We start from the raw sequence: 17,559 nt of genomic DNA on the forward strand, positions 1-17,559 counted from the left end.
AGAAATATGTAGCAGATCCACTAAATTTTAGATCTCCCACGTACATCTCCTTCCTAGCCGTCGCTTCATTTGTTCTTTTAGTTAGTTCTGTTACCACATCTAGTAGATGACTAGCTCTTCGTTCTTGTGATCGCCTGCCAAACAAGCTAGCTAGCGAGCAGTGCTGATATGATGCCCAACGCACGATAAGATACGACGAGTCGACGACAGCCAGTTATTAACACTTCATCTTACCATCTAGCATCAGCAATATATACATAATGCGCCCTGGCAGGATTTAAACCGACCCTGCCAACAAGGATTTGTTGTGTATCCATGCTGCCATGCATGCATCTCAAAATGGGTAATCATGAAACTGCCATAGTGATCTCGGTAACTAGCAAAAAACAGCAACTAGTTAGTGACATTGTGATGAGAGCATTAGACTTTTTTTTTCCGAAAGGTTAAAACTTAAAAGCAATAGACTAATTAAACCCGTCTTGATAGTACAATCCGATTGGGCCATCATCATGGGCACCTAAACGGGACCCTGCATGCCCAAAATCTGCTCGTTCAAACTTGTTTCTGAACAGAACCGATCTCAGAAACTGTACCCGCCTGAAGCTCGCCTTGCCTGCTCCATCATCTCCTTATCTCCTTTAAGCACGACGTGCAGGCAGCGAGGGAGCCGGTTTGTCTTCACTTTGAGGCAAGAACGCAGTCGGCTCAGACCGTCAGGCGACAGAGATTCAGAGCAGCCATATCGGAACGTTGGCGCAGTCAAGTGCCCAGAGGGAGGGCCGGAGGGGGAAAAAAGCGAGTCAATTCCCTGCATGCCATTGAAAAATTGAGGTGATCCCTTATGTGCCATTGGAAATTAACTCATCCCTTGTATGCCATCGTTTATAATTTTTCATCCCCTACATGCCATTGCCGTTAAGTTTCCTAACAGACCGATGACGCACGCCGCAGTGCAGTGCTCTACCACCGCAGCGCTGCGCAGCCGCTCGAGCCCTACCGCGCGCGCCGCTGTCGAGCCGCTCCGGCCCGCCGTTCCCGATGCCGCTCCGCGCCGCTGTTGCCGAGCTACTCCGCCCCGCCGTTGCTGAGCGACGCGCGCCCGGCCCTGCACGCCGCGGCCGGCGCAAGCGGAGGGAGCAAGGGCCGCGGCCGCCCCGCGCGCCCGGCCCTGCTCGCCGCGGCCGGCGCAAGCGGAGGGAGCAAGGGCCGCGGCCGCCACGCGCGCCCGGCCCTGCTCGCCGCGGCCGGCGCGAGCGGAGGGTGGCCGGCCGGGGAGGGAGCCCCGCCGCCGCCTCGACTCCTCCGCCATGGCCGCCGCGCGCGAATCCTGCTGGCGGGGCACTGCCGCGCCATGGCCTCCACCGCCGCGGCATGGCCTCCGTGAGAGAGAGAGGAGGAGGAGGAGGGAGGAATGCGATGGGGACGAGATGGGCATCCACCGCCGCGCCATGGCCGGGCCAAGGACGGGCGCACAGAGCTCCGCCGCGAGCTCTACCAGGGAGGCTCCGCCGCCGGGGGGCAGGGGCAGGGACGGCCGGCCGCCCGCGCGCACGGAGCGGCCGCCGGGGCAGGGACGGGGAGCAAGGGCCGCGGCCGCCGCGCGCGCTCGGCCCTGCTCGCCGCAGCCGGTGCGAGCGGAGGGTGGCCGGCCGGGGAGGGAGGCCCGCCGCCGCCTCGACTCCTCCGCCATGGCCGCCGCGCGCGAATCCTGCTGGCGGGGCACTGCCGCGCCATGGCCGCCGCCGCGCGGGCGGGCCTCCACCGCCGCGGCATGGCCTTCGTGAGAGAGAGAGGAGGAGGAGGGAGGAATGCGATGGGGACGGGATGGGCATCCACCGCCGCGCCATGGCCGGGGCAAGGACGGGCGCACGGAGCTCCGCCGCGAGCTCCACCAGGGAGGCTCCGCCGCCGGGGGGCAGGGGCAGGGACGGCCGGCCGCCCGCGCGCACGGAGCGGCCGCCGGGGCAAGGACGGGGAGCAAGGGCCGCGGCCGCCGCGCGCGCTCGGCCCTGCTCGCCTCGGCCGGTGCGAGCGGAGGGTGACCGGCCGGGGAGGGAGGCGCGCACGGAGCTGTCGCCGGGGCAGGGACGGGAGCAGGGGGAGAGCGTCTCGCGAGATCCAACGGCTCTGTTAGGAAACTTAACGGCAATGGCATGTAGGGGATGAAAAATTATAAACGATGGCATACAAGAGATGGGTTAATTTCTAATGGCACATAAGGGATGACCTCAATTCTTCAATGGCATACAGGGAATTGACTCAAAAAAAGCGGAGGCCAGCTGAGGCCTGAGGGACTGTCTGAACTGGCCATGCATGCCACGCCAAAGCTGGCAGATACACGCATTCAGACCAGTGCTTGTACGTACGGAGAGAGAGTGCTGTGCCTGTGCCTGTGGCCAGGGGGCCATGCGATGCGATGCCGCCAGGGACATGGAGACTGCCTCCCGCCCTAGTAGCTAGGAAGGTGTATGTCCTTGCACGCTGTGCACGGCGTGTGTGGCCTACTAGTAGCTAAAACGGCAGCGTGCTGCGTGCAGGTGGGATTCGATTCTCCACTACAGTGCGCAACCAATGGCAGGGCTCGCCGGCAGGGGCAGCCATAGCCCATAGCGATGGCCGATGGCGACCGACTCGACCAGCTCGCTGCTGCTGCTCGCTACTGACTGCTCAGCCTTATCATCCCAGCGTGGTGCCGGCCCTGGGGTTGGTGGAAGCAAGAGAGAGAGAGAGAATCGCTTCCTTTTGTTCTGTCGCTGCCTCCCACGCAGCATGCACGCATCCGTGTCCTCCATGGCTCCATCCATCGCTGATATCGCTACGTACCCGGCGGTACCAGGCGCAGAGAGCACAGCGTTAGCCTGAAGAGGAGACGGAGCAGGAGGCCAAGCCGGAAGCGAGCGAGCTACCATATGCCGGAGCAGCGGCGTGGTGGTGGCGTCCTCGGAAGCCGGAGCACGCATGTAGCAATATTCCCCGTCTCGATGCCGGGCTCTGCGTCGATCGACAAGCCTGCCCATTTCTTTTCTGGAATAGCGCCGGAACCGCTAGGCTTTATCCTGTCTCTCGGTAACCGTTGTTTGTGCTGTCTCCCCGCCCAATCCTTTGCCAGTTTGCTGTCGGTCTTGGGTCCTTTTTATTTTAGCGCTTCCTTGTTTGCAACCTTTTTTTTTCCCCGGTTCGGCGCGGTTGTTGGAACTCGCTTCGCTTCTTCATTTTGTTCGGGCCTCAGGCCCTGAGAAGAGAACAATTGTCTGTAGCGCCAACTCTCCGCTGAAATCGAAACAGTCGCGGCGCGGTACTAAGCTGTCTGTGCTGGCGGCTCGCGCCGTCCAAATACATGGGCTTCCTCTTTGCCATTCTGAAAGAAAGGTTGTAGGACTAATCGAATTTTTTACCAGAAGCTAAGATAACAAGAAAAATATACATCTTCTCTAGCAAATTTAGACAATACTTTCTCTATTTTAGAGAATAATAATTGAGGAGGGAGCAATAACGATATAGTTAAAGAAATACATAGCAATTGAAATATAATACATCACATATAAACTAATGATACTCTTACAAAATGCAAGGTTTATATATAATTCAATTCTTTAGGTTAATTCAGTTAACCGTGAGTAGGAGCTGAACTTTTTTGGTTATTTTGGTTCCGTGTTTTTTGGAACTGAATATGAAACCAATTTTTCGGTTTCGATTATTTCGATTTGGTTCTCGGTTAATTATGCCCACCTGAGCTGGAGGCACGGTATTAGCTGTGCTATGGTTTGATCATCAAGTATGTTGATGTTAATATTTATATTGAATACCGAGTTCAAAATTTTAGTTTTGACCATCAGTAACGTGAAAAAGGTCCTGATCACACTTCGACAACGATTTTTCTTAGGCCCAGATTGCACATAGCTACATGTTATCACACACAAAGAGAAGATATAAAGAGTGTTTTGAAGATGCTCTAAGGCCCTAACACGCAAATGTGAACGTGCACCAACCACAAAAATTGAAATGCGGAAACCGGGAAATCCACGATCCAGTGATGAATTTGGATGCCCCAAGCACAAACTTTTAAAATGCAGAAATCCGGGATACACACTAGGTAGTAAAAATAACAGCAGAGACCGAAGTTTACAGATCAACAGGAGTAAATCTACTTGTACATATATAACACTAACACACAAGTCGAAGTTTGAGAGTATCCAAACCTCAGTACACAAGCAAGAGAAAGCTAGTTTTCCGAGGGATGTAACCCCAGTTTGGCTACAACATCTGTGTTCCACATAAGACACAACAGGATTGCGATGCCATCTGCAGGAAACTGGAAAACTACAGGACGATTTTTCACAAAAGGATGCTAGTTCTTTGCCAGAGTATACAACATCAGGGCATCCCATGCCTGATTGATTCTTTGGTGGACTGGTAAGATGGTTATCTGAGATACATCCCATGCCTGATCGATTCTTTGGTGGGCTGGTAAGATGGTTATCTGAGATGCGACTCACATTGCATACACAATCTCACCGCTGCTGTCCACATCAAGATCGGAGTCGGATTCAAGGTCATCCATGTCGTCATCCATGTCTAGTCCATCAGCTAGGATATTTATACTGCGAGAACAAGCAGGTGGTATGGTAGCCTCTGTTAAAATCTGCATGATCTGATCCATAGTCTGCATTGGCTGATCAGGCTCCTCGTATTGATTGCTCATACTATCATCATCCATCAGATCAGCAGGAAGGTTCTTCAGGAACCAACTATGGTTCCGTATTTCAGGGATTGTTATCCGCTGCATATTTTTATATAACAAGAAATGTCAAGAAAACCACATAGCAAAATATCTTCTGATTTCTGAACCTATGATAGCAAGGATCAAAGCCTGGTTATTACAACAGCAAACAAGGACTTACCATGGCAGGGTCACCAACAAAAATCCTGGAAATTAGATGCCTGCACTCTAGAGATATGTTCACGTTATCTGGAATCGCATACTGAACATTCAAGATACGCTGCAACAAGATGCCACTATCAGCTTATTTGTTAGCTAAAATGGGAGAGCACGTAAGGTGAAACATATAGAAACAAGGTAGTAGCCGACCTAGTTTAGACATTTAGACAGGCGCACACTTGTGCGCACTCAACTTGTATATACAGAAAAAAAATGTAGCTAAAGCGTGAAAAGCAAATTAAGATTACCTGAATTGTCTTACGGAAGTTCTTAGGCTCTTCTGGGTCTTCGAAAGGATATGCACCAACAACCATAACGTAAAGGGTCACTCCACATGACCATACATCAGCAATCTGTTTGTCATAAACAAATCCATCAGCGAGGAGAAGCTTCCCTCATATAGGAGGTAACCATACAGTTACGCTACTAATGACAAATCATAAGTGAAAGTTTTCTGACTGGCACACTTCACACACATCATCATCATCATCATCAACAACAACAACAACACACGCACATGCCCCCGGGCGCAGCACGCACGCACACACAGAGCACCAACAACCATAGCTTAAAGGATCACTCCACATGACCATACATCATCAATCTCTTCCCTCATATAGGATGGAACCGCCTAAGGGCTTGTTCGGTTAATCCCCTCCACAAGGGGGTTCAGGGGGGTCCAATCCCCTTCAAACCAAAGAAGCTCTAACTGGGCAGTTACCACTACTAATGACAAATCATAAGTGAAAGCTTCTGACCACTAAGCACGGGCGCACAGCACACATACACAACAAGAACATCAACAACAATAATGCCATCAGTACTGCATGTTTATGGAACTTCAATGCACTGTCATGAAGGTATACCCAACTCCCAAAAACACATCTCTCGAGATATATTAGAAAAGTGATAGAAGAAGTACCTTGCCATCATATTCTTTTTTCAGTAGAACTTCAGGTGCAATATAAGCAGGTGTTCCAACAGTCTGACTTTGGTTGCGAATGAAGAACAGATGACTGCAGAAAATGGAGAATGCATGACATTGTTCATTAAAAAGAAAAACCAAAACCATAGGAGCATGTTCATCATTCTATGACTGTTTATTCATCAAGCCAAACAACAAACATATACACACGTGCCCATGCCTGCATGCAGACGCAGACAAGCACGCCCACGCACGCTCACCCTCACACCCACCCAATATTTCAGAAAGGGTTGCAAATCATTAAACAAAGGTAGCATAACCCAGGAATATTATCTAAAATAAGATTAATCTGACATAATAAGATTAAGTTTACATAGAGTCATAGAGAACAACCTTGGAATAACCAAAGTCACATATCTTCAAGCGAGGAGCATCACTCCCATCTAGCAGTGTGTTCTCCAGCTTCAGATCACGGTGACATACTTGCTTGAAAATAAGGATGGAAAAAACACAACTCAGCTTAATGCATGGATGAGTAAACTGTAACAATAGGATGGAAGATATGTCATTATAATAACTTATACCATTGAATGGCAGTAGCTTACTCCTGAGATAAGCTGCTGGAAGAAGTAGCGAGCCTGAAAACACATACAAATGCATTTGGTAGGATCAAGAAAGAGATGTATCAAGAAAGATGAACCGAGTGGCAGGCACAAACCTCATCTTCACTGAATCGCACATTCCTACATATTCTCTCGAAAAGCTCACCGCCAGAGGCATATTCCATGACAATAGCAAGATGTGTCGGGGTTAAAATAACCTAGCCATACATAAGAAATATATTTCAGAAATGTTTAACGATGAAAGGGGAAAACAGCATCATAATCCTGACTCACCTCTTTAAACCTAATAATATTAGGGTGCTTCAATGATCTATGATTAATTATCTCGCGCTGGACATTTTCATCTATCTGCACATGATAATGAAATATATATATAAGAAGACCAAGGATATGACTATTGAGTGCAGCGATAACTGATTACCTAGCATTCATGAAAGAAAAAGAAAATGCACAAAAGGAGAAAGATTAAAGAACACACACGTGTTTGCATGAACCACGCACATTGGAGTTATTTAAAACAAATCACCAAATGAATGGGAAGGAGGAAATTCCATAAAAATAGGCCTAAAGTCTGGACACTGACAGGGATCATAAATAATATTGGACCTTTAGTATGAATTGATGTTGGTCTCTTAGGCGTAGAAGCCAAAAGCAAAGGGAATTAACAAGCATCTGTTTAACTATCCTTAGTTTCAGAATTTTTAAAAATTATCGATTATTATTCTGTCAAGAAGTAGTTTCAGAATTTTAAAAAAAACATCGATTATTATTCTGTCAAGAAGTACTGAAACAGATAGCAACAAGAGTAAAGGAATGGTAAAAAAATGCACAACTACCTCCAGTTAGATATATACATGGATAAAACGTGGCTATTCAGTAAAGAGCTTACACGCATCAATGTAATTGAATGCCTGGGTGGAGCTGAATGGGATGAGATTATTTATGCACTCCACTTCATGGTGTATCAAAAGGATTCCACTCTGTCCCCAACCTTGCTACGCAATCAAAATGTGTCAACTCTTGTACAGTGTCACAAGTCAGCAACTACCTCAATATTAGCTATCAGAGACAGGATAGGCTTGTCATTTGTGAAACCGGAACACTGTATATGATGGCAATGCTTATAATTTTTCGTGTTATGCAAAGGGAAGCGTGGTTAAATGAAATTAACGCTTAAAGTGTGGTTTTGTCATAATTTTTCCAGTATAATGTGGTTTTGTGAAATCTATGATATACTTTGTTGGGCCATGGACATATAATCTTTCCACTTCTTCTGATAAGACATGCACTCCTATGCATCAAGTAGTAGTACTTAGCTATGGTATAGAGTTATGGAGCATCACAACCATTACTGATTAGAGTATACATGTCTTGGGCCAAATCATACGCAATTACCATGGTCGTATTAAAACTAGATGCAGTATCCACAAATGTTGGATCCAGATGGATAAGTCGATAGGATCAATGGATCATGCCTAATGGCTAACATCAAGCGGTAACAGCGAAATCCAATATATGGACACAGCCAACGAGAAGTGTAGTCCCAACAAGTCAGTTACCTGTGTTAGTTTTAATCATTATCTGAAAAGAAAATGATTGGACCTTAGGGGCCTAGGAGGTACTTCAAAACAAGGAAGTCTTTGCTTTCTTTCTTTTTATGCATCAGCAAAATGGGGAAACATTTTTCAGGATTAGCTAAGCAATAGTATTAATTCAATACCAAACACCGTATATTTACTAAATTCACACAAAATAAATCCAACTAGATATATTGGGCCTACATTACCTATGACATCATAGAGGTGGAGGCGTGGGAGTGTGGTGCTCGTGACCTGTGTTCGATCGCCTGGGCAGCACAGGTGCAAAATACCATTTTGAAGACAAAAAAAAAAGTAGCGGTGATAGCCACATCCCTTAAACTCAACGAAGAATCAAACAATCTAAATCTTTGTCTTTGTGCTTGCTGATATTGTTAGGATTAAACCATAAGCCCAAGCTCACACACCTGGCCTGAAGCATCAAAGTTATGAAGTTCACTTAGGCAAGCAGGGTGATTAAACTGCTGTTCCAATTCAACTATCAAGCTGGCACTAAATCAGCATAAGTTTGCTTGTTTAGTGATTTAAGTGGCGAATGCTTAATTAGCCCCATTACAGCACACCCGAACAAAATCTACACATAAACAAAACAATAGTTTAAGGATACTCAGACATATCAGATGGCACAAACGGCAAAAAGTTGCAGCCAATATTCACATAAGCAACAAATAATAACCCAAATTCGCACAAAATATACGGCGGCCCTAGCCCACGAAACGAATAGCACGAGCACGACCAAGGATTCACCACTAATCGTGAGAATCCCAAATTGGATAGCCCCTTCCGAGCGCAGACGCACCAACGGAACCAACCAAGGTGCGACGAATAGATGTGTGACTAACCACAATCTGCGCCGAATCGAGTCCAATAGGGGAGGGAGAGCGGGATCAGCGCGATACCTTCTCGCCGCGCTCGATGTACTTGACGGCGACGAGCTCACTGGTGCGGCGGTCGCGCATGAGGCGGGCGACGCCGAAGTTGCCTGAGCCGATGTCGCGCACGAGCTCGTACCGGTCGCTGTCGTGCATGATTGGCATGTCCATGCCCGGCCCCACCGTCAGCGCCGCCCGATCCGGCGCCGGCGCTGCCATGGCCTGAGACGGCGATCAACGGAGGCGTTTGTCGGGTTCCTTGACCCGATGCCCCCGGGCGCAGGCTCCCTGCTCCTTCCCTCCCTCGCTCCTCTCCCTCTCTCACTCCTCTTCTCTTCTCGAATCGGCAACGAGCTCGTGCTCCCTCTCTTTCTCCCCCCTCTCGACGAGTTGGTGATGTCACTGGCCGACCAGGAGAGAGAGAGGCTTTCTCGCCTTGCCGTTCGGGGGGACGGGGGCTCGGGCTCCATGAGTGATGCTGGAAGTGGTTTTTTATTGGTCGTCATCTTTTAGGATCTGTGTCATAAATCGTCAAGCAGGGTCGCAGGGATGAGCTTCCATCTGTAGAACTCTAAATAAGTTGTTTGTTTGTTTTATGCAGTGCTAAAAATTACCTTAAGTTCAACAGCATTAAATAACTATGCATAAAATCACTAATACAGACATACAGTACGGTGAAAATGAGAGGGAAAATATGTGCGTATAGTAACAAAGGGAGAAATGTGCTTCCTTCCTAAGGCGGTCCTTGCTAGGAAGAGAAATTTGCCTGACTAGAGAATTTTCAGAACATACCATGGGCCAAATAGCAGTTTGCTATTTTAGTACCAGGGACCCACATGTTTTTGAGACACCCTATGGTAAGAAAGCCGGTTGGCCGGTGTTATGCTAGCGTTTTTTCTCCATTTTATAAGCTGGTGCTGTGTGGGCCGAAGCCTTTCCCAGCCCAATTTAGTGTACTAGGAGATTATTTTCACAAAGCTCAGCCCATATCACATTCCCACGTACAGTTCGGCCCACTTGACTCGCCACTTAAATTTGGCAACGGCGCTTGAATTTCACTGCACACACCGGTAAGGCAAAAAGCAAACCTATAAGATGCGGTAGAATGATCTGGCAGTTAACTTCAAAAAAAAAAAAAGAGATGCGGTAGATGATTGAGATTAGGCCATGCTCACGTCTCACTAACCTAGAAGTGGAATTGCACCTTATATTTCCTTAATCCTTTTTTATCAGCAGATACCTACCCTCAGTCGCTGTCTCCTTTACAACCGAAGATACGCAGTTCTTTCACTATTTCTCATCTTGCTTTTTTTTTACCTCCAAGGCTCCAACTGATCATGATCTATATCCATACTAAAAAAAATGAAACTACTATAAGCTATCTCATGCCAAAGATGGCAGAAACGGAACACAAGAAATCGCGTGCAAATCCACTCGCAAAATCGGCAGCTTTCACTATTTTTAACGCTCACATATACGCTTCCAGATCCCCCGCTTACACATTCAGAGAACAGTGCGAGAAAGACAGGGTTCTCCCTCTTTGAAAGACCCAGTCTCTTTGTTTCCTGGAACCAGTTATCTGCATCATACTATAGTTAGCACCACCAGAAAAAGGCCCGCCGAATTCGGTTCTGGCCGCTAGCTGCCCCTGCGGCCAGCAACAACAAAAGACGGCCGGAGATCAGAGCGCGGCACCGAATATCCACTGGCCACATCGAGCGGCGATCATGCCTCCTCCTAATTCCTATCACCAGCAACGGCTGGCCAATGGCAACTAACTCACGCGCTCAATTAACTAGCTTATCGCCGTCGGCCACAGCCAGCCGGGCGGGCGAGCAGGCGAGCTGACACCTCATCCGCACAGCGGAAAGGACGGGCGCGCGCGGCCGATGCTGCAAGCCACCGCAAGAATATTCGCTCGCTGAAAGCGCCTTGCGAGCCATGCGCAGGGTTTAATTAAGGGTTTTTTTATCCATACCATTACAATTTTCAAAGTTTGGAGAAACGCCATTACTATTCGTCTATTTTGAAACATACCATTACAATTTTTCGTTTCTCGCAAAAATGACACGGAATACGTATGGAGACAACTTGGGCCCAGCTGCAGGTGTATATGAATACGTATATTGCATTGAAGGCTCTCTCTCCTATCACTGACTCACGGGCCCCACATGTCATCTTCTTCTTCCTCCTTCCTCCTTCCTCCTTCCCTGCCGCCCTCCTCCTCCCCGTGGCCGAGGTCGAGCTCGAGGCGGCTCTCCACCCGACGCCAGATCTGAGCGAACGCGCCGCGACGCCAGAATAGGGGCTCAGGGCGAGGCCGGGGACGACGACGGGGGTGGCGGGGCAGACCAGCCGCGCGCCGCCCCTGCTCCTCCCTCTCGGGACCGGCGGGGCGGAGCTGCTGCTGCCCGCGCCACCGGTCCGCCGCCGTTCGCGCCCTCGTCCTTTCCTCACGCGCCGTCCGTGCCGCCCACGAGCAGGGGATGGGGGCACAGGGAGCACGGGAGGGAGGCGCCGGTGCCGAGAAGGGAGGCTGCGCGCGAGCGGGGAGGAAGATGGCGGCCGGCAAGCGCGGAGAAGGCAAGGGTCGTGGCTGGCGCGCCGACAGAGGGAGCAGGGGCCTCCCGCGAGGGGGGATGCAGGAGCAGCGCCGGCGAGTGGGGAGGGATGGAGGAGCAGGGGAGCCGGCCGCCACGCGCTCGCCGCCATCCTCCGATGCGAGGCCTGCTCGAGCTCCCCGGCGCGGAGTGTCGTGCGCCACCCTGGGGCGCTCTGGAGGTAGCAGGAGAGGAGGACAGGGGAGGGGAGGGGGCGGCCGTGCGCCACGCCGCACCGCGTCTCCGGCCGGCCACTCGCCACGCCACGCTCCTGCCCGGGGAGGGAGCAGGGGAGGGAGGGAGGCCAGCTCCGCCGTGCCGAGGAGCCTGTGCGCCACGCCGCCCTGCTACTCGTCCTCCCTGCCGAGCCCTGAGGCGTGCTGGCGGCGGCGCGTGGCTGGAGGAGGGAGGAGGAGATGCAGAGGCGGCAGGGAAGGAGGAGAGAGAAAATGGGAGGAGGAGGGCGGCAGGAAAGGATGAAGAAGAAAATGACATGTGGGGCCCGCGAGTCAGTGATAGGAGAGAGGGCCTTCAATGCAATATACGTATTCATATACACCTGCAGCTGGGCCCAAGTTGTCTCCATACGTATTCCGTGTCATTTTTGCGAGAAACGAAAAATTGTAATGGTATGTTTCGAAATAGACGAATAGTAATGGCGTTTCTCCAAACTTTGAAAATTGTAATGGTATGGATAAAAAAAACCCTTTAATTAACCGACCGGTCCGGTCAAACCGGCGGGGTCCGGTACAGGTATACCGGACCGGTTTGGCCGGAAACCGGTAGAAACCGGTCAAATTCAAATTTGAATTCAAAAAACTCAGTTCAACCGGTTCGTACCGGTATACCAGCCGGTTTGACTGGTTTGAATTCGAATCCAAATTTAAAATCTCATGTGTAACCGGTTTGGAATGGTATACCGGCCGGTTTGACCGGTTTACCAAGTGGGCCTTAATGAGCCGTCTCATTTTTTCCTTTTCTTTTTTGGTTTAACTTTAAATGCCCGAAAAATATGTTAAACGAATGATTTTTTGAGAAAATTTGACACCATTAGATTCCTCGCACCTTGAAGTATTTTTAGGAATTTTTCATTTTTTTTGAATTCAAATTTGAATTTTGAATTTGGGCCCTGGCCATGCGACGCGCTGCTGAGCTGATCGCCTGATCGGAATCAGAATAATCCACGCGATATTTTTATTTTATATCTAATTTTTTTAATTGCTTCCCTAAAACCGGGCCGTAGTTTTGTTCATATATGTGCACTTTTTTACCACCAGACCACGTGAAATCATACGATCATTTTATTTTCCTTTCGGTGATTGACCGATGGAAGCAATTTTTAAACTTTAAGAGTTACAGTTCTTGAACCCTGCGCCAAATTCAAATTTCAACTGCACAATCGTATCTCTTTTGATGAGACCTTCGACATAAGATTCTCACTTGTATATATTTTGATGATATTTTTTAAAGACACATAAGTTGCTTTATGTAGAATGGAAAATACCAAAATAAATTAGTTAAAAATGCTCAATTAATCTACTAAAGTTGTTTATCATTGATCAAGTAATAAACATTTACCTACCCGAATAAAGTTGTTGACCCTTATCCGCTAATTATACCATTCAATCTATCTTCGTAATATCAACAACAGTATCCACTTAACTGAACTCAAATATATGAAGTACAATTTTACAATATCATAAGTCATAAGCAAATTAGAATACACTACTAAAAAGTATTTTCTCTCAAAATATATGGTGAAATATAATGATGTGAGGTTTTGTTTTCAAGATATTATTGAAACAAACACAATGGTGCAATTGGATTTTGATTTCGATGCTCGATTTGGAAACTATGATTTTTTTTAAAACTTGTGTGCATGCACACGTATCTATTATTTTTCTCCCCTCTGCACGCATACATACACTATGATGTGTTACCGAAGGAAAATAGACCTATAAAATCTTTTAGCCGTAAATTAGCCGTGTCTTTTTTTTCACCTGCCAGTTGATGCGGGAAAGGAGCTCCCAAAATTTTGTTCGGGGCACCGAGCCGGGCGGCAACGTGCTTCTGAACGAGTCGGGTTATACTAAGCTCCGGATAAGTATGGGCGGACAGAGATAGAGTTGTTAATGGTTGTTGACTCCAACTCTGCGAGAAGGGGTAAGGTGTGCTGAACGGGGCATGCACGAGACAGCGACGTGCAACTTATCGGAGATCTACGGGTATCCTTCTGGACGTGATCGAAAGGGCGAGCAGGCATGCAACCAACCGTTGGTGGGAGAAGCCGTTCGGCCTCAGGAAAGAACGGTGCAGATTTTAGCTACTTCATTCAGAAACATGCTGGTCGAAAGATTTATATTTATTAGTTTTGTTTTTGAAGCTCACGGTTATTGGTTCGCTTCAGTAGTCTATGGTCTAGAGGGAATTCTGATCTCTGTCAGAAACCTAACTGTTACTCCACTGTTGAGCTTCATTGAAGCTGAACTGAAGCTCAATCTTCAGAGACGCTGAAAATAAAAGACGTACTAGTATGTGATTCATTAAAACGGCAAGTATTTGCAATCAATAACATGATAATAACTTAGAAACAAGCAGACAACAGTATGTGAATCTCGCATGTATATAATTCTCAGGGCGAAAATTTGGATCTGCCCGGGAACTAAAGTCAAGAAGCCTCATGAAAACTGGTATCAGCTTTTCATGTACATGACAACCAACAACCAAACTCATGATAAGTTCATCTCTTGGGCACGCACCGCCCAATCTCCCTGTATGCATGGCCTGGCTGCACTACAGCCTCTCCTGACTGACGAATCTGTTATCGCCACCGATGCGCAAAGCCGCGATGCTACATCTACACTCTCAACCGATCTTCTGCAAACGCAGCCTTGCAATCATTTCCGGCTGTAGCCTTCATCAGACTTGCCATCTTCGTCGCTGCTGCTGCCGTCGCCGCCGACGGTGGCTGCAGAGATGGCCGTCCCTGACCCAGAGAACTGAAGGGGGCCCTGAGGAGACCCTGACTGTGAGCTGCTTTGCTCCTGAGAACCCCAGAGGCCACCCACCAACACAATCGACTGGCTCACCGGAGCCACGCCGGGCGATCTTCTGTTGTGCAGCCGGTACTTCTGAATATGAACATGACATGATCGAATTAGTTTCCAAACAGGATACATAACTAGAAATGGGCATTAGGAAGAACTAATAGTTGTGCATAGATGCCTGGACAAATAAAGTGGATAATTGCTCACCTGGAGATGGCTTTTCACTTCGTCGTTTGTAAGCCCGTCCACTTGCATCACCTCTCTGATCTGCTTCGGAGTAGCAACTGCGATCACGATGGAACAAGTCTGTAAGGCTCCAATATTCGTAGTAATTTTATATTTTTGAACAAAAGGTGAATTTATTGGTCCCTTATCTTACCTTGTGGGCCACCGAGTTGATGCAAGGCAGCAACAAACTGCCGGTGAAGCTCCGGCGACCAGCACCGCCTTGTCTTCCTCGCCTGTTGTTGCTGCTGCTGAGTCTGAGCATGCAGGTTGAGTCCAGGGCCAGATGGTGACATGGTGGCAGACAATCTTGCGGCGCCAGCGTTCTGCCGGTGTTCATCAACGGCAGGGACCGGAGAGACCGATGTCTTTGCAGCCCGTGGCAGCAACGACAGACCGGGCAATCCGGCAGTTCCCGAAGCGTTGTCATCCTTCCTGAAGCACGGTGGAGGCGGCAGCGGCACCGCCGGAACAGCCCGTATCGGCATGGGGCCACCGAGCAACTTGGGCTCCGGCGAGGTCACCTCATTTCGTTGCTCTTTCTCGGACTGTAAAAACACGTATAACCAGTCTTTTTCAATAAAAATCGGAAACTTCTTAATAATACTAATCCTAACAAGTAGGAACGCGATTGAAATTCGAGCATTCAACGAAAAAAAAATCAAAACTGCAGAACAGCTTACCTTGGATGTGGCGTCGGAGTCCACCCAGAGCTGCGCGGTGCTCATCCATTTCCTCTTGTCGCCGTCGTCCGGCCTCAACTCCGAATCGCCGCCTTTCCTCGCGGCCTCCTCCTTCAACTCCTCGATCACTGCCACCGCACACCGCGTCAGCAAACCGCGCCGCGGAGAAACAATAATAGGTGGTGTGCTGTTCTCACCGTCGGCGAGGAGGCGGACGCAGAGCGGGAGCTCGCGCCTGAAGACCTCGATCTTGCGGCGCTCCTCCTCGAGGCTCCTGATGCAGGCCTCGATTCCCGCGGGCGCGCCCTTTGCCGCGGCCGCCGCCATCCCGCCGGCGCTCCGCGCGGCGAAGAGCCTGAGGTCGAGCCCCAGATCCAGCCCCATCCCGATCTCCGCCACGTCGAGCCCCATGCACGCGAAACCACAAGCGCGCGCGAGAGAGCGAGCGAGCACCGCCACCACAGAATCTCCGCGCGGAATCAGCGACCGGAAGCCGAGACGAACACGAACAGGGAGAGGTAGGAAGGAAGGAAGAGGAGAGGGCGGAGGGTGGGCCGTGGGCGACTGGAGGATCTGGATTCCGGAGGTGCGGCCGCCGGGGGGGCATATATAGACGGGCGGCGGCGGGCGGGGGCGAATGGAATCTGCGAGCTGGACCGCAGGATGGGAGGAGAGGGTGGGGTGGGTTGGGTGGGCGCGCTGCGTTGCCGATTCCTCACGTCGCGCGTCGTCGTCCCACTCCCACGCACACTTCCCCACCCGGTGAACCCACCCCACATCCATCGCGGCCTCGAGTTACCGCTTCTCGCGGCTCCGGCTCCCGACACGGCCCCCGCGGTTCGCCCATTTCGCACCCCGGCCCACGGCGGCCTCCCTCTCTCGAGTCCGAACATTTGCGCCGACGCCCCCGTCTTTCCTCCGAGATTTACGGCGCGGTCCCTCTTTCGGTTCCCTCGAGCTTGCGTTCCGTGCAAGTAATGACAGCAGGGCTCGTGGTTAACTGCATCTCGCCACCACCTTATTAAAAGCTCTCTCGGCGTTTGCGTGCCCGGACGAGGGATCTGGATGGCGATGCCCCTTTTTTAGACGGGGGGATGGATTCGATGATGATTCCTTCCATTCCCTTCCCTGGTCTCGCGGGCGCGAGGCCGCCCCTCGGTTATACTTCGGGCGGCGCCGTGGCGGAACGGGCTTGGTGCCGCGCCCCCCGCGCGGGTCGGGGCAGATGGATGGATTGTTCTTGGGTGGCGGCAATGACCGCATGCGCAACGCTCCGGACTCCGGAGTACGGTGGTCCTGCCATTTGTTTTTCTCTGGCTGTCCTCACGATGGAAGGGTCAAGTCGGTGATACAAAGCCGTACGTTCCGGATGGTTCCTTGTGTGGCCGGGTATGGAGATCTTTTTTTTTCTCCGACGAAAATATGGATATCTTTTTGCTGGGGGAAGGTAGCTTCCTTCATCAACAATTACGTACGTGTTTCATTTGGTGAGGCATGGCTTGGTAATGTACCAAGGTGCCAAGTCAGCAGTGAATAAGGTTTTGGAGTAATCTGAATTGAACTGTTACCAGATAGCACAGCTATATTTGTCGGATGATCCAAGTGCAATGATATCTAAAATGGTGCCATTATACTATTATTATAGTCATCTTCAAGGAATTGAGCTGGCACGTCTTAAGACCAGCGACACTGCAGATACATACACCTCAGCTCTAGCGGTCGCATCGTGTATAAACAAGATTATGTATCATATAGGCTAGCATGTATCTACAATATAATCGAGGTAATACGGTGGATGACACGATCTCATTACGATATTGCAATGCTGGCACGTAATAAGAATATCGAGTAAATCTTACACCACATGAATAGACTTACAGCATTAGTGCACAATTGCACCGCAATACGTCTCTGTCATAGAGCTTGACATACAAGAAAGAGAAGGCCTAAACCTTGATATATATATATATATATATGAAATTGTGAATCTTACACAGTTACTGTACAGTGTATGTACTCTAGTGGTGTAGTAAATCATATACCGCAT

The 17,559-nt window shown here is 49.6% G+C and overlaps 1 protein-coding gene and 1 pseudogene across 3 annotated transcripts; both read right to left on the reverse strand.

The window, feature by feature from the left end:
- Positions 1-4,031: 4,031 nt before the first annotated feature.
- LOC120649659 lies at positions 4,032-9,475 on the reverse strand (annotated as a pseudogene). Its single transcript, XR_005665330.1, has 9 exons — positions 8,985-9,475; positions 6,761-6,835; positions 6,583-6,684; positions 6,449-6,502; positions 6,258-6,350; positions 5,862-5,955; positions 5,188-5,292; positions 4,902-5,000; positions 4,032-4,780 (listed from the first exon to the last, which is right to left on the reverse strand). The product of XR_005665330.1 is annotated as a serine/threonine-protein kinase SAPK8-like (transcript).
- A 4,638-nt stretch (positions 9,476-14,113) lies between these two features.
- LOC120649660 (transcription factor HHO5-like) lies at positions 14,114-16,096 on the reverse strand. 2 transcript variants are annotated; one of them, XM_039926518.1, is made up of 5 exons: positions 15,710-16,096; positions 15,513-15,640; positions 14,984-15,377; positions 14,812-14,888; positions 14,114-14,688 (listed from the first exon to the last, which is right to left on the reverse strand). In XM_039926518.1, the coding sequence occupies exons 1-5, from the start codon at positions 15,921-15,923 to the stop codon at positions 14,455-14,457; spliced, it is 1,047 nt and encodes a 348-aa protein (XP_039782452.1). In that variant the 5' UTR covers positions 15,924-16,096; the 3' UTR covers positions 14,114-14,454. The 2 variants fall into 2 exon arrangements, with proteins under 2 accessions (XP_039782452.1, XP_039782451.1); XM_039926517.1 differs by having other exon boundaries at positions 15,513-16,096.
- Positions 16,097-17,559: the final 1,463 nt, after the last annotated feature.

The sequence above is a fragment of the Panicum virgatum genome, chromosome 9K (genome assembly GCF_016808335.1).
Source record: "Panicum virgatum strain AP13 chromosome 9K, P.virgatum_v5, whole genome shotgun sequence".
In the NCBI taxonomy this organism is placed as follows: domain Eukaryota; kingdom Viridiplantae; phylum Streptophyta; class Magnoliopsida; order Poales; family Poaceae; genus Panicum; species Panicum virgatum.

Excerpts from the sequence above, each read along its gene's own strand:
- LOC120649660 (XM_039926517.1), bottom strand. The coding sequence starts at position 15,923 with ATGGGGCTCGACGTGGCGGAGATCGGGATGGGGCTGGATCTGGGGCTC. Across the intron at positions 14,889-14,983 it reads TCAACTCGGTGGCCCACAAG|TTGCTACTCCGAAGCAGATC; the intron begins GTAAGATAAGGG and ends TCGTGATCGCAG. Across the intron at positions 14,689-14,811 it reads AAGTGAAAAGCCATCTCCAG|AAGTACCGGCTGCACAACAG; the intron begins GTGAGCAATTAT and ends GTTCATATTCAG.